The 21463-nt window shown below is 50.3% G+C and overlaps 1 protein-coding gene across 2 annotated transcripts; it reads left to right on the top strand.

Annotated features, from left to right (window-relative positions):
* The first annotated feature begins 2645 nt into the window (after window positions 1–2645).
* On the top strand, window positions 2646–19510 carry ACER1 (alkaline ceramidase 1). Of its 2 annotated transcripts, XM_014843623.3 has the most exons (6): window positions 2646–2906; window positions 14127–14241; window positions 14325–14466; window positions 15180–15317; window positions 18151–18288; window positions 18574–19510. In XM_014843623.3, exons 1-6 carry the CDS (start codon window positions 2814–2816, stop codon window positions 18740–18742), a joined length of 795 nt encoding a protein of 264 aa, XP_014699109.1. In that variant the 5' UTR covers window positions 2646–2813; the 3' UTR covers window positions 18743–19510. The 2 variants fall into 2 exon arrangements, with proteins under 2 accessions (XP_014699109.1, XP_070347922.1); XM_070491821.1 differs by lacking the exon at window positions 15180–15317.
* Window positions 19511–21463: the final 1953 nt, after the last annotated feature.

Here is a 21463-nt window from a genome sequence, read left to right as displayed (position 1 = left end):
TGTGGTAGGCGTCCCACATATAAAGCAGAGGAAGATGGGCACGGATGTGAGCTCAGGGCCAGTCTTCCTCAGCAAAAAGAGGAGGATTGGCAGCAGTTAGCTCAAGGCTGATCTTCCTCAAAAAAAAAAAAAAGAAAGAAAGAAAGCATTCAATACCTCATAGATGATTAATAATAATAATAGACATTAGCCTCTTTCATTAATCACCAGCTCTGGGCTGAGCCCTCAGCAGGTGCACCCTCAGTAATCCCCAAGTTTTTGACCTCGACAGACCCCCCTCAGGATTTTCCTATGTCCGCCTCCCACCTGAACTCTCATTTACCTAAGATATTCCATCAAATGAGACCATATTTAAAAGTCTAAATCATTACTTTTAAAAATTGTGGTTAAAACATACGAAACACGAAATGTGCCATCTTAACCACTTTTAAGGTCACAGCTCAGTGGCATGAAGCACATTCACACGGTTGTGCCACCACCCCCTCCATCCGTCTCCAGAACTTTCCATCTCCCCAAACTGCAGCTCTGTCCCCATGAAACACTGACTCCTCACCCCTCCCCCAGCCCCTGGCCCCCCATCCACTTTCTGTCTCTGTGGATGTGGCTCCTCTGGGGACCTCCTGTGAGTGGACCACACGGTGTGTGTCCCTCTGTGTCTGGCTCACGTCACTGAGCATCACGTCCTCCAGGTCCATCCACGTGGCAGCAGCTGTCAGGATCTCCTTCCTTTTTAAGGCCAGAACATATTCCACTGAATGAACAGACTGCATTTTATTGATCCATTCCTCTGCTGGTTAAAACCTTAATCAATGACTTAAAAGAAAAAAAAAAAACCCGCTTTGTTTTGGAATAATTCTACACTCACAAGAATGTGCAAAAACTGCACAGAGAGGTCGTGTGTACTATTTACTCAGTTTTCCCCAAAGGTACGTCTTATCTAACCACACGATTTCAAAACCAGAAAATTTACATCGATACGATCTAGAGCCCTCGCTCAGATTTCAACAGCTTTTACGAGCGTGCGTGTGTGTGCGTGTAAACGTCTCCACTCCAATTCTTCACGCGTCCAGATTCGTGGACCACCCCCCTCCGGAATTAGAAAGTGTAAACCAATTTATTTTAAAAAAGAAACTTTGTAAGCCTGCCGTGAATGGAAAGTGGATGTGACCAACCGAAGTGGAGCTTCTATAAAGATAAATACAACGTAAATAAAGTCACTACATGGTAGCTGATGCTGCTGCCTGGGGCAGTTGCCTGCTTTGTATCAAACAAAGGGATTAAGTGTTAAGAGGTATAAACATGTATTGGCCCCCACTGAACCCCTTTCCTTGGACTATTGAGAATTTAAGAGGGAGGCGATGACTTGCCACGCAGTTCACTGATTCTGAATGGAGGGCCGCGTGTCACAGAAAATCACCTTCCTCGTGAATGGAAGCTCATTAAACCCTCCCCACGGCCAAAGAAGGAGGTACTCTTCTTATCGTTATTATTCCCATCTTAGAGGTGAGGAGACTGGCTCACAGAGCTGAAGTGGCTTGCCCGTTCTCACTTTCGAGCTGTGTGACCTGGGGGAAATTGCTTAACTTCTCTGGGCTTCTGTTTCCTGCCAGCGACATGGAGATAACAATAGTCCCCCTCTCTTCGGGTTGTTAAGAACATTAAATGAGATAATACTGAATGATGAGTGCTTAGAAAAGAGCCTGGCACTGGTGAGTAGTCGGTAACAGTGTGCCGCTGTTATGCCTGTAAGGTCACCTTAAAGTTCGGGGTCAGCTACAAGAAGGAAATCTATTACCATTTATTGCGGGCCCACTCTGAGCCAGGCAGCGAGTGAAGCCTTTAACCTGTTCTGTCTCTGTGTGTCTTTGTAACAGTTCATCCATCACCATCCTCTCCATGTTACAGATGAGCAAGCTGAGGCTCAGAGAGGTAGATTCCCTTACCCAAGGTCACACAGCTTGGGAAGGAGAGAAACTCGAAATTCAAACTCATGCCTGTCTGATGTTAAAACCAGAGCGTGCCCCACAGCCCTTGGAAGTCAGGACTGGGGACCCCAGACCTGGAACTCTGCAGATTAACCCCCCCTCTCCTGGGGGCTTTGAAAGTGACCCCTGGTGAACGTTGTGACAGTCTAGGCTCATGAGGTCTTGACCGCCCGAGACAAATGACTTCAATTCAGCCCAACCTCCCATAACACAGACAGGGAGACTGACGTCCCCGGAAGAGGAACGACTGGACAAGGATGCACAACCAAGGACTCCAAGGGAGCGGAGTGGGGTGGGCAGGCAGCTGTGGCCCCCAGTGACAGAAGCCACAGCGCGGTGGAGCTTTGCCGGTGTCACAGTTAAGAGGGCCAGGAGCCCGGAGTCAGGACTCAGCCCTCCTGATTTCACATCTGGGCGTTACCACCCAGCACGCAAATGGCTTGGCTCTCTCTCTGCCTCGGTTTGCCTGTTTGTAAAGTGGGGCCAGCAAGAGTCCTCATTTCGGCGGACTCGGTATTATTATCATTTTTAATTACTGTTCTATAAACAGTCCCCGGGAACTCCCACTCCCAGTGGGCGGGGAGGGGAGGCCCCTGCCCCACCCACCCCTGCCCCTCCTGCGCCGTGCCAGCCCTCCTTCGGCTCATGCCCAGGGCGGCCGCCGCCGCCACCGCCACTGCCAGGCCAGCCTGGTGCAACAGGGGAGCGGCCCAGCAGGTTTTTCCTCCCCGAGCTGTCCTCTCCCCGCCTCGCCTGGGCCTGGCCCTCCTCGGCTGGCATGCTCCCCTGTGCCAGACGCAGCCAGCGGGCGGCGGACGCTGCATCAGGATGCCCAGCATCTTCGCCTATCAGAGCTCCGAGGTGGACTGGTGCGAGAGCAACTTCCAGCACTCGGAGCTGGTGGCTGAGTTCTACAACACGGTGAGGGCCGGGCCGGAGTGCTGGGGGTGGCGGGGTCTCCCCAGGATCGGGGTTCCAACCCTGGCTCCTCCACGTCCTCACTGGGGAATCCTGCTGGAGCGGTTCGCCTCTCTGAGTCTCCGTTTACTCAGCTGTTAGGCAGCGCGCTGCCTTTCATTCATTCATTTGTCTTTATCTGTAGTGTAGTCGTGACCAGGAAAGGAGCCAGAGCACACAGCTGTGACCCCAGGGGGATGGGGCTGTAATGGGGGGCACACGGGGACCCTGAGGAGGCCCCCTAAGCCTCCACAAGTGGGGGAGAGGGTGGATCAGAGAGGGCTTCCTGGAGGAGGCGGCTGTGTCCACTTTATTCTCAGCTCTACCCCCAGCCTGCATTGTCCAACTCAATCTGGTTTGCTGGGGACTGTCCTGGTTTCAGCATTGGAGGTCCCACATACCGGAGACCCCTCAGTTCTGGGCAGACCACGATGGTTGGTGATCCTTCCTCCTGCAAGGGGGGCCACACTGGAAGGGTTCGAAAATATTGGATGCCTGAATGACAGTGGCATTTAACCGAAGCTTGAAAGATGCCAGGGGCTGTGCCATCACTGTGCGGGGTCTGGGGACCCCGCTGAATGAGACAGGGTACCTGCCTGACTTCCTGAGCCCCCGGGATGGTGGGTAATGCAGGCAACAAGCTTCATGCTGTGCTCTGCATACATTACACGCTCAATAAATGGTGAGTCAGGCCGTCGCACCTCTCTTGAGCGCTTACTGTGTACCAGGCATCATGCTAAGCATTGTGCAAAATCTCATTGGATCTGACATTGGGAGGCGACCACAAATATGTTATCCCATTTTCCCAACAGAGTTATCCCATTTTCCAGCTGGCAATATGCTGCTGAGAACCAGGATTTGAACCTGGCAGGTCCAGGAGAGTTTTGGGGGGTGGGGGTGGGGAGAAGCTGAGGCCCAGGAGGCCCCTGGTGCTCTGATCCTGTCTCCTTCGACCTCGTGGCCTGGGAGGCAGGAACGTGAAACCCAAAGGTTGCCTGTCGTCACCCCCGTTCTTGGCCCTCCCGGCCGGAGACACTGACCCTTTCTGGTCCTCAGTATTCTCACCTGAAAAATGGGAGGGGGCCGAATGTGCTGAGCCTGGAGGCTGAGAAGAGGATTTGGGGCTCTGGAACCCTCTTCTCTGCCTTCCCCGGGAGTCCCTGCAATCCAGAATGTTCTCCTTTCGGCCCACCCCACAGAAGGCGCCGAGGGAGGGCGCCACGGCGGGCTGCGCCCGGGTCGAGCTGTGTGCTCTCACGCAAAAGTCTCCTCCATTCCGCCTCCCTCGGCCCATCTCGCAAGGCGGGGAGTTCGACAAGCAGCAGATGCCGCCCCCAGGCTGCGGCTCTCCACCTCTTTCCGCTCCTGATCCCTGTTACAAGATTTCTACATCAGCAGCCCCCAGTGCCTGCATGTCCAGATACTGATCTAACAGCAGCAGAGGTTTCACAGAACCTCACCTTTGCCTGGTGTGAACACACTTGGATATCTTCTCGTCTGTTCTATCGGAACGGCGCTGGCAAACAGGTCAGGGCATGAGGAATTGAATTCGAGTTTTTTTGTAAAGGATTTCCCCAAGACTTTGTCCTCCAACACCCTTCTCAGTATTCCAAACCCATCGCCATAGCTAATAAGTCACGTATTTCAGGAGTGGACCAACTTTTTTTTTTTTTTTTTTTTTGAGGAAGATTAGCCCTGAGCTAACTGCTGCCAATCCTCCTCTTTTTTTGCTGAGGAAGACTAGCCCTGTGCCCATCTTCCTCTACTTTATATGTGGGATGCCTCCCACAGCATGGCCTGCAAAGCAGTGCCATGTCCACGCCCGGGATCCGAACTGACGAACCCCGGGCCACCGAGAAGTAGAAAGTGTGCACTTAGCCGCTGAGCCGCCAGGCCGGCCCCTGGACCAACTTTTGCTATAACCCAACAGTCAATATTTTTGACGTTGGGGGCGCCATATGGTCTCTGTTGAACCGACTCAACTCTGTGGTTGTAGCCAGAAAGCAGCCACGATGAGACGTAAACAGATGAGCGTGGCCGTGTGCCAGGAAAACCTCAGTGCGGATGCCGAAATGTGAATTTCATGTAACTTCCATGTGTCACAAAATATTCTTCTTCTTTTACTTTTTTCAGTCTTTTAAAAATGTTGGGGCTGGCCCGGTGGTGTAGTGGTTAAGTTCGTGTGCTCCGCTTTGGCGGCCTGGGTTTTGCAGGTTTGGATCCCGGGTGTGGACCTACACACCGCTCATCAAGCCATGCTGTGATGGTGTCCCACATACAAAATAGAGGAAGATGGGCACAGGTGTTAGCTCAGGGCCAATCTTCCTCTCCAAAAAAAAAAAAAAAAAAAAGTTAACATCATTCTTAGCTCACGGGCCACACAAAACAAGACGGTGGGTTGGATTTGGGTTTGGTGCAGGGGTCATAGTTTGCCTGTCTCTGAAATAATTATATATATATATATATATAAAAAATAACTAGTCAAATAGAAAACAATAAGATTTTTTCTTTTTGGCCTCTCAAATCGGGAATTAAAAATGAGTTTATTTTGTAGCGAATGTGGGCATACGCACATTTTGCAGCTTCCCAGAGGCCATTTGATAACTTGTGTCAAGACATGGATACAAATAACCCCCCTCCACTTGTCTCCATCACTGTACCTCTAGGAGCTTTCGTCAAAGAGATAATCTCTATTGATGGCAAGATTTATGTACAAAGTGAAAATCATCTCTGAGTCATTTGTGGGTGCAAGAAACAAATGGATAAATGAAAAGGAAGCCGTAACATTCTCACTAATCCAGACAGGGCTGAAGGCATTCTCGTGAAATACTACGCAGCTATGTAAAAGCATGCTTTTGATCCAGATATATCAATGAAGGACAAAAAAATGTAGCAGAAAAATTTTAAAAATCTGTTCACATGGATTTCTTCATGATCCACTTAGGAGGCACAACCCATAGTTGGAAAACTCTGTTCTCTGAAGAATCTTTTGCTTTCTCGCTGCTCTTCCTGCAAGGAGTCTGGGGGGCAGAGGCCAGCCCCCACGGTCAGGATGGAGAAGAGGGAAACACTAGAGGACTGAGCCCAGGTGTTGGGAGACTTTGTAGAGGAGGGCACCTAGGAATTGGGCTTTGAGGGATGAATAGGAGCTCGCTAAGTGGAATAGGAGTCAGAGAAAGGGAGCGGAAGAGAGGAAAAGGATGTATTAAGTTTTGGAAGTAAAAGAGAGTCTGGGCCAGTTTGGGAAGGAGGAAAGTATGTGTCTGTGGCTACCATACGGGAAGGGAGGAACAAGTTTTGAATGCTGGGCTGGAGTGTTTGAAATATATCCCATATCCACTGAGGGATTCACTCATTCATTCAAGAAAAATGCTGTAAACCAACCCATACTGGGTGATCCTGGGGTCCCAGAAAGGCTCTGTGCCCCCAGGCTGTGTTTGGGGGGGTTCAGAATTAGAAATGGACCACCCCCCGCGGTTAGTTTGTGGCTAAAGGAGGAAAAAGGGGCCAGAAGTGAGTGGCGGGGAGGCACGGGGATGGGGCATGAGGCTTCCGCCTGCTTAGTGGGGAGGAAGTTCGATGCTTAAAGAATGAGTAAATGTTTTCCAAGGCCTATGGGGCAAAGGGAACAGCATATGCAGGGATCTTGGGGTGAAGGAGAGCAGCCAGTGGCTTGAAGCCAGAGTCCAGGGAGTAAAAGAAAGGGCTGGTGAGGTTTCCAGGGGCCGGATCAGGAATGCCAGGCACAGGAGGGTGTGCTCCACTGCGAGGGCGCCATGGGTGACTTTTGAACGTGCGAGAGTCACTGGCGTGGGGGCGGCCAGTTGCATTTCACAGACAGACCCGGGAAAACCAGGAAAGGCTATCCAATGGGAGCAGAAGTCAGGGGTGTGGGAGGCACTGGGGTCAGGTGGTGCTGGGGACAAGTCAAGGTGTGGGCTTCTTCCCTTCGCACCTGCTGCCTTTGGCCCAGTGGCCTCTAGGCGTGGCCTCTTTCGGGGCTACTGATAACCAAGGAGAGTTTCAAGTGTGTGGGGAGAAGTTTCAAGGCCCCCCGGCTCCTGGAGGCAGCTGACTTTTTTTCCCCTGGGATCCTGCCAGAGCTTTAGAAGCTCCGCATTTCAGGCTTTCCAGAAAGTTCCCTCTCAGATGCTTGGGGACAGAATAAAAGGATGGCATGCCTGGCACAGGGAACTGCTGAGGCAGAGGCATGGAGGTTGGGGGAGGGTATCAAAGAGGTGGGGGTTGGGCGAGGAGATCAGCACAGAGAGTACAGGGGGTGTAGGCTGCAATGCCCAAACCTCCTACAGCCTCCCCACCTCCTCTTCTGACCCAGCTGTCCCCACAGTGGGCCTCTGCAACTTGGTGATGCCAATCTCTCTCTTCCCTGAATGCTGTGTGACCCAGACCAGAGATCTGTCCTTCTCTGAGCCCCCTGGCAGGTCCCATGAGCTCTGAGCCACATCTCCCTCTCCCACCTCCGTCCTCATCAACATTCACAGACAAGCAATTAGTGACAGGGCGCCTCTGGTACGCCAGGCCCCACGGAAAGGGAGGAGGCCACAGTCCCCGCCCTCCAGCAGGGCAGACTCCGTTAGCAGAATAATTACACATGAAACTGGTAATCGTGCCGATTACACATCCAGGGCCCAGATTTGCAGGGTGCTTCTTTTCTCCTTTGGAAAAAGTGACATTGGTGATCCCCACCCCGCTGGCCTCCTCGGGCTGATGGAGGGGTCCCGTTCATGAGGACAAGGACCCTTTCGTTTCGCTCTTCGTTCACTGGGAATTGATTGACTCAGGCCCCGCGTAAGGCTCTGAGGACAGCGGCGATCAGAGCAGACAAAAATGCCAGTTCTCGTGGGGTTTGTGTCCCCGGGGACGGAGGAGACAGACAGTGAACAGAAGTCAGGGGTCCAGGGTGCCTGGCGGTGGCATGTGCTGGGGAAGAAAGTCTCACGTGTTCATTTCTCTGATTCAGCAAATAGTTACTGAGATTCTGTTCAAAAAGGGGACCACGGTGGATGCTGTGGCTCTTCCCTCATAGGAGCGTGGAGAGGACACCCCATACGCCTGTCAACGGCTGAATGGCTATGCACAACGTGGGCCATCCGGAGGACGGAATATTACTCAGCCATGAAAAGGACACACACTGTACCATGGACGGACCTGCACACACGACGCTCAGGGGGAGAAGCAGACACAGAAGGGCACACGGCGTGTGACCCCATGGACATGAAACGTCCAGAACAGACAGATCCACAGACAGAGAGCGGGCTCGTGGGGGCCAGGGGCTGGGGAGGGGGTGGGGGTGACTGCTAATAAGGATGGAGTTTCTTCTTGGGGTGATCAGAATGTTCTGGAACTAGATAGAGGTGGTGGTTGCACGACCTTGTGGCTAGACTCAGACCCACTGACTTGCACATTTTAATAGAGTGAATTTTATAGTATGTGAATTATAGCTCCAATTTTATTTATTTATTTTGAGGAAGATTGGCCCTGAGCTAACATCTGCTGCCAATCCTCCTCTTTTTGCTGAGGAAGACTGGCCCTGAGCTAACATCTGTGCCCATCTTCCTCTACTTTATATGTGGGATGCCTGCCACAGCATGGCGTGCCAAGTGGTGCCGTGTCCGCACCCGGGATCCGAACCGGCGAACCCCGGGCCACCGAAGCAGAGCATGCGCACTTAACCACTGTGCCACTGGGCTGGCCCCAATATATCTCCAATTTTAAAAATAGAGATATAAAAAAAGCCCCACAGCTTCTGGCACATCCTAAGTATTTAATACTTTGAAGCTATTATTATTAGAGAGATGTGAAGGTGATGTGTCCATTTTATTTGACATGTATTAATCCTGTTTAACAAATAGCACTTACTGTAGTCCTCAGAAAAATTCTATGAAGTAGGTACCCTTATCCTCCACATTTGACAGATGGAGGAAACAAAGGCTCAGAGAAGGTACGTTTCCTTCCCAGAGTTGCACAGCATGTAAATCGCAAGTGCACAAAGGTTGCAAAGGCTGGAAGTGCTGGGGCAAAACCCCGGCCACATGGTCCCAGAACCCCTCACTTAACCACCGCCTTGCGAGGCCACTTCGTTACTGAGTGAGTAACAATTAATTGTGTGCATCTTAATTCGTGCAGCTAAGACCCTGCAGGGAGGGACTGTGGCTGGTGCTCCGTGTGGAACGGATGCAGGCGGGGGGGTCCTCACCTGCCCTGGGGGATTGGGAAGGCTTTTTGGGAGAAAGCGATGCCCGGCGGAAAGATGGCCTGGCAAAGACGGGTGAGTGGGGAGGAAGAGCGTTCCAGGCAGTGGGAACAGAATGTGTGAACTCCTGGAGATAAGAGTCAGTACGGTTCATTCGGAGGAACTGAGTTAGCCTTTCACTCTGATGATAAAATTGAAGATGGAGAGAGATGAGTAATGGAGGGAGTTTATGAACCAAGATTAAGAGTTTTAAATGGAGGGTCTAGAGTTTGTGAGACTGGCTGGCTACGCACCTTCAGGCACGCGTTAATTCGCCCAAGAGCTGGCGTTTGGTCGAAGGCAGAGGGCACATCAGGCTTGTTTGGGATTTTGCCCATTCTGTAGCCACGGCCCCATTTGCCCATCAGCAGCCAACTGGCCCTCCCTCCTGGTTATGGTCTCGACGGGGTGTGGCCCCGGCTACACTCTCCAGAATTCGAATCTTGGGCCTGGCTGTAAGACTGAACACAGTCGTTTTCATTCGTGCCCAAAGTTGCCGCCTGAAGAGAACGTCCCTTCGAGGCTCAGAGCTGTGCTGATTTCTGGTTTTCCTTGTCTTCTGCAATTCCTTTGATGAATGAGCTCCCGGGAATAAGTGAATGAATAAAGTAAAGAAGTAACTACACACGCATACACACATTTAGATTCATGGTAAGTTCACCAGACTCATCTTCTGTTGCTCGTTCCCAAAGAACCATAACTAATATACAAATGGTGTTGGTTTTGTTGGATTCAAGCAATAAAAAGTTAGCTTAGGCAAAAAAAAAAAAAAAAGAGAGAGAGAGAGAGAGAGAGAGAATGCACTGGAAAGATACTGAGATAGCTCTGAAAATGGAAAGACAAGTTGCTTGGGACGGCTGGGACCCAGGGCATATGTGAAGGATTCAGAAGAAGGCCAAATACCGCCCTGGAGTATTTGCTTTTGTTCTCAGCCTTGCCTCCTCATGGTGGCAAGGTGGCTGCCATGTCTTAAACATTGCGACAATATCCCAACGCCTCTTTAGAGAGTTGCCAATGGTGTGACCCACTCTTGGTGACTCCCAGGCTCTGTGTCTGCTCCCAGTTTCAAATTCCCAAGAGAGAAAATCTGAATGGCCTGGTTTGGGATACAGGTGTCTACTCCATTGGGGTGGGGTCTGATGGACTAGAAGAGCAAGTGGGGGATGACCTCAGAGTTCTAGGGTAGCCACTGTGAACTGGGTGGCTGCCCCAGAGACGTGTTTGACCTTGGCCATCGGTGGGCACCATAGACCTTAGCATGAAACCAAGGACATGGGTGAAACCACGAGCTGAGAAACCAGTTTGCCGTGGCGGAATGCTTACATCGCGACCTTTGACCTGGTTCTGTCATCACCCGAGGAGAGCTGTGGGTTTCCCCGGACCCCGGAGGCCTCCTGCCTTGGGGGCCTGCACAGGCGCCTACAGGCTTGTAGGAGGTGACCTTGTGTGGCGAATGGTTTCCCCACAACCATGACCGTGCTCTGCAGTGTTGAGTAAGCATCCTTCAGACCAGGGTGCCGAGAAATAACAGGACACCCTAATGCACAGAGAGCTGTTTCTTCACTTTCTAAGATGGGACACAGGCAACTGAGAAGTTGACAAGGGGGAGATTTTCTTAGGGAGGGCGCTGTCACTGAGCAAGCAAGCTGGCTGACCTCAAGTTGGCAGGCGAGAGAACCACGCAAACACTTGTTTCTGAGCTCATGTGGAACGTCCTGCGGCCCAGACACATCTGGGAGAGACTTTGAGGGGCGTTGAAGTCCTGCGTCAGAAATTCGGGACTTTCAAATTCGGGTGCAAATGTTCTTGAGACCCTAATTGGATTTGGCCGATGAGGCTTGGGGATCTCTGGGTCAACAACACAAAGAGGCCGTGGCTTATGCGTATGTCACAAATGCGGAGATGGAGGGTTGGGGACTGGAGGTACCTTCTCAGAGCCCCACAGATAGTGGGCAAGGGAACGTGGACCAAATTCTTCATCACTTGCATCCCAAGGCCCATTCATTGGGGTGTTTTGGTTTCGAATGAAACACTCAACTGAAAACAGCTTCACCAGAAGGGACAATATCTTATTATTTTTTTAAGTGGAAGTCTGGAGGTAGATGGTTCTGGAAAAGGTCAACTCGGCAGCCCAAAGTCATCAAGTTACTTGCTTCTTTCCATCTTTCTGCTCTACTATTCCCCGAGAAGTGGTTCTCGAAATATGGTCCAGGCACTCCCGGGGGTCCCTGAGACCCTTTCGGAGGTTTCTCGAGGTCAAAATTATTTTCAAAGCACTGTGAAGATATTATTTGCCTTTTTCACTCTGATTATCTCACAAGGGTACGATGGAATCTTCCAGTGGCCACATGACATGTGACAGCATCTTCTCTCTGATGACCAAGGGAATGTGTGCTTGCGTAGTCGTGTGTTTTGAAAATTTCTCGATTTCAATTTCTAATACAGTAAATCCTGATAGACGCAGCTCACGTAAACAAAAGCTCTTTGAGATCCTCGATAATGTTTAAGAATATAAAAGGGTCTCGAGACCAAGAATTTTGACAACCACTGTCCTTGAGTATTTGTTTTTGCTTTCAGCCTCGTTTCCTCATGGTCACAAAATGGCTGCCACATCTTAAACATCATGACAGTGTCCGAAGGCCTTTTCACTGGGCCTGATTTCCATAAAGAGAACTTTCCCAGAAGTCCCTCATCACATCTTCCATCATGTTCCATTGCCCAGAATTGTATCACACATTCATTCCTTAACCAATCCTTGGCAATGAGGATGACTTTTGCTTTGGGACTAAATCCTGCCTTCCTGAAGGCTGTGTCCTCCTGATGCCTGAAAAAAAATTGGGGTTTATTTAGTAAGGAAGAAACGGGGTATATATAACTTAAGATATGGGTTCAGAGGCTGTAGCAGAGATCTAAAACAGAAGTAGTTTAATGAAGACAGACATTTATTCCTGTCTTACACAGAACCCAATCATAAGCTTCCCAGGGCTGGTGTGAAAGCTCTATGGTTTCAGGAGCCCAGCCTCCTTCTATATCTTTGTTTTATCATCTCCAGGCCATTGTCCTCATCTATGTGGTCCAAGAAGCTACCCCACCACATCTGCACTCCAGTAGCACGCAAGGAAGGAGTGGGCACGTCTTTCCCTTTAAGAACACAACCAGGAAACCGCTCTTATCCTTTCTGCTCATGTCTCATTGGCCAGAACTTAGTCACATGGCCATGTGTAGCTGCAAGGGAAGCTGGGAAATGTAGTCTTTAGCTGAGCAGCCATATTACAAAAGAAGAATGAGAGAATCAGATTAGCCCTGGTGGTTACTCCCTTCCTGGGTCTGGGGCTTGCTTCCCCAGAAGGACATGTCCTCCTGATACTGCATCAAATCACAGTTTGGTTAATGCAGAAGAAGGGAGGATGATGGTGGAGTGCTTAATTCCCACGCTCGACCAGAACCGCCATATTCTTGGTGGTCATAGTTAGTTATTACTTTGACTTGTGTTAGTCATCAAACCTTGGTGGAGGCCTGTGAAACAGTTTCTGCTGCTGTGACAGACAGGACTCTGGGCCTTCCCATGAGAGATCCACATGGGATATGGGTTCAAATCCTGGATTCACCACTTACTGGCTGGGTGACCTGGATTGGACCACTTGACCACTCTGAGCATCAGTATCCTCTTCTGTAACGTGGTTCTGCTAATACCCACCTGGAGGGGTGCTTTTGAGGATGGGATAAGGTTCTGGGAATAATAAGCCTTGCCTGGGCCTAGAGCACAGCAGGTGTCTAATTATGGGGAGACAGTTGACTGATCCACAGGTGACCTTATCAAGCAGCATAGCTTTGCCATCAGGGAGTTCTGAACAGGGCGTAGCCATACCTACTGGCCTCCATGTCCCCTCCTCCTATCCCAGCAAGTCTTTCTTAGCCACCCCAGCCCACAATAATATTTCCTCTTTGTCTCAGCTAGCTAATGCTGCATAACAAAACACCCTAAAATTTAGTGGCTTGAAACAGTGACAACTTTTATTGTGCTCATGAGTCCGTGATCTAAATAGGGTTTGGCAGGGACAGCTCATCTCTGCTCCACTTGGCATCAGTTGGGGTGACTCGAAAGCTGAGGGGAGGGGCCTGGAATCAACTGAAGGTTCATTTGCTCATGTATGGGGCAGCTGGGCTTGGAAGAATCAATCTGGGGACTGGAACAGCCAGGGCTCCTCCAGCATCTCTCGCGATCTCTCTGTGGTCTCTCCATGTGGTCTCTCCAGCCCAGTAGCTTCAAGGGTACCAGTCTTCTTGCATGGTGGCCCAGCGCTCTAAAAGCTCATGTTCTGAGTAGAGAGAGTCGGCTGGAAGTCACAGTGCTTATTAGGACCTAACCTCGGAAGTCACGCGGCATCACTCTGCTTCACGTCGTTTCTTAGAAGCGAGTCATCAGGCTATCTCATTGCCTTTCCTTGTCTACAAGGCCGAGGCCAATTCTTGGCCATCACATTTGCATTTCGGTCCACAGGAAGTAGAGGGCAAGCCTTAAGCTGCTTTGTAAGGACTGACCTGGAAGTAATAGGTTCATTCTATTTACATTCTTATCCTATTGGCCAAAACGGGTCACAGGGGTGCTGTGAGTTGCAAGGAAGGCTGGGAAATGTAGTCTTTAGTGGAGTGGCTGTGTGCCCAGCTAAAACTTGGGGGATACTATTTCTAAAAGGAAAAGGGGGAGAATAGGTGGAGAAGGTTTGTCGATAGTCTTTGCCACATTCATTGAAGGAATGAATGAACCCATATAATAATGCATGGAGTAACGGATCTATTGATGACCAGTTGACTGTCAAGGCTGAAAGGGGGCTGGCAACCAACTGGCTACGGACTGAGCGTTTGGCCAGAGGGGCAGCCCTCCTCCGCCTTCCCTGTCTGACAACCCCTCCCTGTGTCCTTGTCTGCAGTTCAGCAACATCCCCTTCTTCATCTTTGGGCCTCTCATGATGTATCTGATGCACCCCTATGCGCAGAAACGCTCCTGCAGCATTTACGTCTTCTGTATCCTCTTCATGGTCATAGGTAGGTGGGGGTCTGTGACAGCGGGGCGGCGGGGGCTGGAAGGGACAGCCCTCTTGACCACCTGCCTTTGTCTCTCGCTCCAGGCCTGTTCTCCATGTACTTCCACATGACCCTCAGCTTCCTGGGCCAGCTGCTGGACGAGATCTCCATCTTGTGGCTGCTGGCCAGTGGCTACAGCATCTGGCTGCCCCGTTGCTACTTTCCCGCCTTCCTCAGGGAAAACAGGTGGGGTGGGGTCTGGTCCTCTGCTGACTCTGACAGACTCCACCCGGGCTCCTGGGTCCCCTCCCCAAGCCCTCTTGGGGGGCTGGGAATCCCTCCTCCGACCACCCCCGGACTTTCTCCTGACCCTGCCTGACTTAACTGGGTCTCCAGGGACCCCTCCTCTGATTGTACTTGGGACCTCTGAGAATTCTCCTCTGATCCTACCTGGATAGCCTGGGACCTTCTCCAGACCCTGTCTGTGCCGACATGGGGGTCCTGGGACCCCATGCCTAAGCTTCCCTGGGCCCCCAAGACCTCTCCCCTGAGCCTCTCCCCTGGGATCCCTGGAATCTTGCATCTGATCCTCCTGGGCCCTTCTCTTGACCTCAGACCCCCCTCCCCCGAATCTCTATCCTGGCCTTTCTTGACCCACTTGAGCCTTCCAAGATCCCTCTCCTGATAGCCTCTGGCATCCCTGGAGTTCCTTCCTTAATCCCCGCTGGGCACCCCTGAATTCCTTGCCTAACCTCACCTGAGCTCGGGGACCCTTCACTGACTCACCTGGGCCCCAGGACCCTCTGCTGAGCCCAGCCGGGAGCCTCAAGACCTTTTTCTGAGTCCTTGGCATCTCTTCCCCTTTCTCATCCACCTCTGCCACATGATCTCCAGACCCTGCCTAAGCCCCCCTGGGTCCCCCCACCCACCCACCCACAGCGGAGCCCTTTTCCCCCCAGGTCCCAGTTCACCCGCCTGGTCTTCATCACCACCGTGGTCAGTACCTTCCTGTCCTTCCTGAGGCCCACGATCAATGCGTACGTCCTCAACGTCATTGCCCTGCACATCGTCTACATTGTGTTCCAGGAGTACAGGAAGTGAGTGGTGGCTGCAGGTGCTTGGGGAGGTAGCTCCCATCCCCCTTTCAAGCACCCCCCCAATACTTACTGTGTTCCGGGAATGGAATGCTCCTTGACTCCAGGTTCAAAGAAGGGATGTCCCTTCCCCAAGATCATTCACCAGCTAAGGGCAGGGCCAGGATTGGAACCTAAGGTTTTCTGACTGCAGAGCTGGCCTTTTTTATTATCAAAACCTCAAACATGCATACAAACAGAAAGCATTGCACCATAAATCTACAAGTGCCCACTAACCAGCCCCAACAACCATCAGCATTTTGTCAATCTGCATTAATAGATCCCCCCCCCACTTTATATAATGTCACCTATTAATTTTTCAGGATTTCACTATCCTGATAAAGAATTATTATTTTTTACCTCATGCCAGGTCTTAGTAGGATGGGGGCAGGCTCTCAAATTTGAGGGCCATTTGAGGAGAGTTGAGGAAAAGAGTTACTCACAAAAGAGAAGGCAGGGTGTAGGAAAGTCACTCAGGATTGTTTAGAACCCTTGTGCTAGTAGAGTGAGATTCTATTACCCTCAGGAGACCTGAGATGGGGGTTGAAGGGAGGCAGTGATTGCAGGAATCTGGAAGGAGAGAGCCCATGGAGAGGGTCTCTGTGGCAGGAGTTGTGACCTCCAGTTGTTGGTTGCAGCCAGCCTGAGCCAACCCCACAAGGAAGGAACTCTGGAAATAAATATTCTCCCTCCACCCTTTGGTTTCCTGCTGGGGCTCCTCATTGGCCAGCCCAACTGGAAGCCATTGGCCAACCCAACTGGACACCGCTGGCCAACCCAACTGGACACTGCTGGCCAACCCAACTGGAAACCATTGGGCAACTCAAATGGAAACCATTGGCCAATCCAACTGGACACCACTGGCCAACCCAATAGAAAACCATTGGCCAATCCAACTGGACACCATTGGCCAACCCAATAGAAAACCATTGGCCAACCCAACTGGAAGCTCAAGACAAGGGAGCCCCTGGATTCAGTCCACAATTCTTAGTCCCCTGGGGCCTAGGGAAGAGTGGATAATGGTAGAGAAGGATCTAGAGGGACAAATGAAAGCTATGGCATGCATACTTCTGACAAAATTAACGATACTTCCTTAAAATAGTGTCCACTACCCAGTTCCCATCGATGTTTCCTCAGTTTCTTAAAGTTGCCTTCTTACACCTGGTGTTGTTTAAAAAAGAATCCAAACACAGTCTCTTAGGTCTTCTTTATTTCATAACAGTCCCTCTCTCCCTATTTCTTCATGCCTCTGATTTGGCAATAGAAACATGATATTTGCCCTGCAGAACCTCCTACATTCTGGATTTGGCTGACTGCTTCCTGTGGCATCTTTCATTGTGTTTCCTTATTTTCTGATATTTCCTGCAAATTGATAGTTAGATACAAATTTAGGTTTAAATTTTTTTTAAGCCAGAATATTTCATGTGCGGCATTGGGTATTTCTTGTTCCATCCCATTAGGACCTCATAATGAGCGGTCATCCCACATTGAGTGCTGTTAAGGTTCATCAGTGCATTCAGATGGTGTCATCCAGTCCCTTCACGATAAAGATTTCTACCCACTTTTCATCGAATGATATCAACAGCCACTGATGCCCTCTGACTCAATCCGTCATCTCATTAGGGGTTGCAAAATGGAGATTTGTGGATTCTATTATTCCGTCTGCATTGATTACCTGGAGTTCTTGGATCAAGAAGAACTTGCGCTCTTCAACCTGGAAAGACAGTTTGAACAAGAAAGACAAGATAGAGAATTGATTCTCTCCCTTTATTGATCAATTTCCGGAGGATTGAGTTCTTGCCTTAGCCATCTCTAGTAGGGACTGATGAGGTGTTTTTTTTTTTTTTTTAAATATTATTATGAACTCATAGATATTTATTTCTCTGAAGTGTTTCAATCCATCGCAGTTTACTATGCCATCCTTTTAACTTTTTATTTTGAAATAACTACAGACTCATAGCAAATTGCCAAAATAGCAGAGCCCTGTGTACCGTTCACCCAGACTCCCCGAATGGCAGCACCTTATGTGACCACAGGACGAGCTCAAAAGGAGGAAATCGGCAACAGGACAATATGGTTAACTAGACACACACTATATTCCGATTTCATCAGTTCTTACTCATTATTCTTTTTTGATGTTCAAACTGTCCCATTCTAGGCTCATGGATAGAGGTTGCACTTTTAATCATAAAGGAGATACTGCCTACTAATCCCCGATGTGTTCTTTCCCAAGCAACACTGAGTTGGCTCAGCTGTCGTGGAAACACAGATTCTAATCTTGAGTTGTCCAAGACACGGCGCCCAGAGAGTGTCCCCTCCACACACAGACATACATGTTCTCATAGCCACACAGACACACGTGCTTGTGCATGGACCCCCAGGTGTGCACGCACTTACACCTCAAACGCACAAACATGGAGGGTCTTGTGGGTTAAGAATCTGCCAAACCTGGTTCAGATCCCAGTCTGCCACTGACTAGCTGTGTCACCTCGGGGTGGAGCTGGGGGGGGGGGGGCATGAGTTAATCACGCATGCCTCAGTTTCCTCATCTACCAAATGGACATCATCGCATTGTTGTGAGGGCTGAGTTTCCATCAAAAGGACTTTAAGAATGGCCCCTGGTGCCCTGTAGGAACTGCACAGCAAACGTCAGAAACAAGCACAGATCTGGCATCTTCCTCTGTGCATCTTAGCTCCCTCCTCCCAGCCTCATCTCCTTGGATGGAGGAATTTCCCATCAACCCCTTCAGGTCCTGCTGTCGGAGCCAGACTCTGATCTCCCTCATTCTCTCCCTAGGACCAGCAATAAGGAGTTTTGTCATGTCATCGAGGTCTCCATTCTGTTATGGGCTTCTGCTTTTACCAGCTGGGTCAGCGACCGCGTCTTCTGCAGTTTCTGGCAGCGGATTCACTTTTTCTACCTGCACAGCATCTGGTAAACCCCCACCCTGTGGTCTGGGGCTCCAGAAGCAGAAAATCTCAGATGCCAGAGCTTGGAGTGGGAGCCTGGGGGCGGAGAAGGGAGGCACAGATACGAGGACTTGTGGTGGTGGTGTGGGGGGTGCGGGATGCTGGTTGCAGTCAGTGGTCAGGTCCAGAAGGTCCCTGTGAATGGTCAGGATCTATGAGAAATAAGGAGAGGACTGAGGGGGTGCTGGAGGCATCAAGCTGGCTGCAGGGGCATCTTGTGCCTTCACCATCCTCTCCCTGCATCCCACAGGCACCTGCTCATTAGTGTCACATTCCCATATGGCATGGTCACTATGGCCTTGCTGGACGCCAGGTACGAGTTGCCAGACAAAACCCTCAAAGTCCACTATTGGCCTTGGGACACTTGGCCAGTGGGGCTGCCTTATGTGGAAATCAGTAGTGACAACAAGAAATGCTGAGCTCTGCTGACTTCTTGACTACCCAACTACCTGCCAAACCTGTGTCTGGAGGACAGACCTGGACCAGGAGTTCCTCCCTCCAGCTCCCTTGCTCCACCCTCTTTCTCCTGCACGGCCCCGCCCCAGGGCAGGGGATGGACTTCATGACCTCTCTGTGCAGCAACCTGATGATCCTAGGGTGGGAGGCTGCCTGGCAGAGCTCCCCTCCATGACCTGCTGCTGCTTGCTTTCATTTCCTCCTTTGCGATCACTGCTTCTCCAAAGTCACATGACCTGGTGAGGCTGGATGACCAGGTGCCATGAGTCCCTGGCATCTACGTTGAATGACCTCAGACTGTGGCTTGGTCCTTGGAGCTCAGGGAGCATCTGAGAGAATGGACATGCTTCCCAATTACCTTATTCTACACCCCCACATGTGTGCAGAGACCTCACACACACTCCCATGTGCTCTCCCACAGACTTGTGGGGCCATCTCATTGGTTAATGATGGAGCAACATGGAAGCCGGACTGGGAAATCTGGGTGCTGTTGGGGCATGGGCATGAGGAGGGGGCCAGGGTCTCAAAGCAAGGGAGAAGGGGAGGATGGTTTTCACGGCGGTTAAGAGCACAGGGCGTGGAGTCAGGCAACCTAAGTTTGAGTCTTATTGCATCATTTCCTGGGGAAGTGATTTTTCCTGCCTTTGAAGCTCAAGCCCCTTGTCTGCAAAATGGAAATATTCCTGCCTTCATGGGATTTCTGTGTGAATAAAACAAGATAATGTGTATAAAGTGCTCAGCCTGGAGTCTGGCAAACATTCATCCATCACCTCATCCTTTAACTTATCCTTCCATCCATCCATCCATCCATCCACCATCCATCATCCATCCATCCATCCACCATCCATCCATCCATCCACCCATCCATCCCTCCCTCCATCCATCCATCCATCCATCCCGCCAGCCAGCATCCATCATCCATCCATCCATCCATCCATCCATCCATTCATCTTTGAACTCCATTGAACCATCCATCCATCTATCTTTTAATTTACCCACAAGGTAATTAATTCATCCTTTCATCTATTATCCATCTTTTTACCCATCTGTTCATTCGTTAAGGTACCCATCCATCCATCCACCCATCCATCCATTCATCTTTGAACTCCATTAAACCATTCCATCCATCTATCTTTTAATATACCCATCTGTTAATTAATTCATCCTTTCATCTATTTATCATCTTATCCACCTGTTCATTCATTAATATATTTATCCATCCATCAAACCATTCATTGACCCATCCATCCATCTATCCACTCATCCATCCATTCATATATCCATTATCCATCCATCATCATCACTCATTATCCTTCCATCCATCCATTTTTCCAACTATTATCCATCCATCCATCCATCCATCCATCCATCCATCCATCCATCCATCCTTAGCCATCTATTTATCTATTCATTTATCCATCCATATCAGCAATCATCCTTCCATTTATCTATTTTCCCACCTCTTCATTCATCCCTTCATCCACTCATTCATTCATCTCTTCAACAAATATATTTTGAGTTCTTACTTTATGTCTGACACTATCCCCCAAGGATACAAGACAACAAAGACATGGAAAGCCCTAGTGAGGAGACACAAGTTCGACAACTAAAAAGACACACACACAAGGCACTTCCAGACCCTGACAGTGCTGCAGAAAAGAGAGAGCACGATGATGTTCTAGAGGACGACAGGGTGGAGGAGCAGCCCTTTCAAATGGGTGGTCAATGGGGAGTGCATTTTCCAGCTGAGTCCTCAGTGACAGGAGGAAACAAGCCACACCAAGAACTGGGACCTGAGACCATTCTGGGCAGAGAGAATGGCAGGTGTGAGACTCTTAGGGTGGGAAGGAACCAGAGCATTGGAAAGAAAGCTGTCGCTGGAGATTAGTAAACGGCAGAGAGTGCACAGCCGGAAGTTCTTAACCTAGGGGCCTGGGGTGGGTTTCAGCATCCATGGGTCACTTGACGTTCTCTGCAAACATCACGGTCTGCGCATGTTATCTAGGCCTCCGGAGTGCTTCACTCCGAAAGGAGTAGAGGCAAGGCGATCTGGCCTGCTAGAGAGATGGAGAAATTGAAAGAGGAGGGACCCTTCCTATTTACTGAGTGGCTACCATGGGCTGTATGCCTGTGGCGCACATCATGGAACCTAAGGCCCTCCCAAACCCCTCCAGATAGATGAGAATATTCTCAGTTTATAGACGTGACTCAGAGAGGGCAAGCAACTTGCCCAGGGCCACACAGTCTGGACTTCAACCAGGTCTATCCTTCTCCAAAGATCCTTGCACCACTGTGAATCAGCAGGGGATAGATTGAACCTGGACCCCAGGTTCCCTGCTTCTGGGTCCTTCTGACTTTCCTGTTTTAGAAATCAGAAGTTCTTCACTTCTGGCCCCAGGATGGATCATGGTGGGAAGAGGGGGTAGGGAGGGTGGGAGTTTCTGTGAACTTGTGAAATCATCTATAAAATGTTGTTTGTCCTGCTGGTTTTTGGGAAAAGAGGAGCTGTGCTTCCGTGAGATTCTCTAAAAGGGTTTTTGACACCCTAAAAGTGAGGAACCTCAGCTCAAAACCTTCCGGAGGGGGCATGTAGACAAACATCTGCCTCCTGCCCCCCACATCTCTATTCCTAAATGCACGGCCATGATTTGTCCCCAGCATCTGTCTCCTGGCCCCTGCTGACC

This window comes from Equus asinus, chromosome 20 (genome assembly GCF_041296235.1).
Source record: "Equus asinus isolate D_3611 breed Donkey chromosome 20, EquAss-T2T_v2, whole genome shotgun sequence".
In the NCBI taxonomy this organism is placed as follows: Eukaryota; Metazoa; Chordata; class Mammalia; order Perissodactyla; family Equidae; genus Equus; species Equus asinus.
The sequence above is the reverse complement of the archived record's forward strand: the minus strand, read 5'-3'. Positions and strand labels throughout refer to the sequence as shown.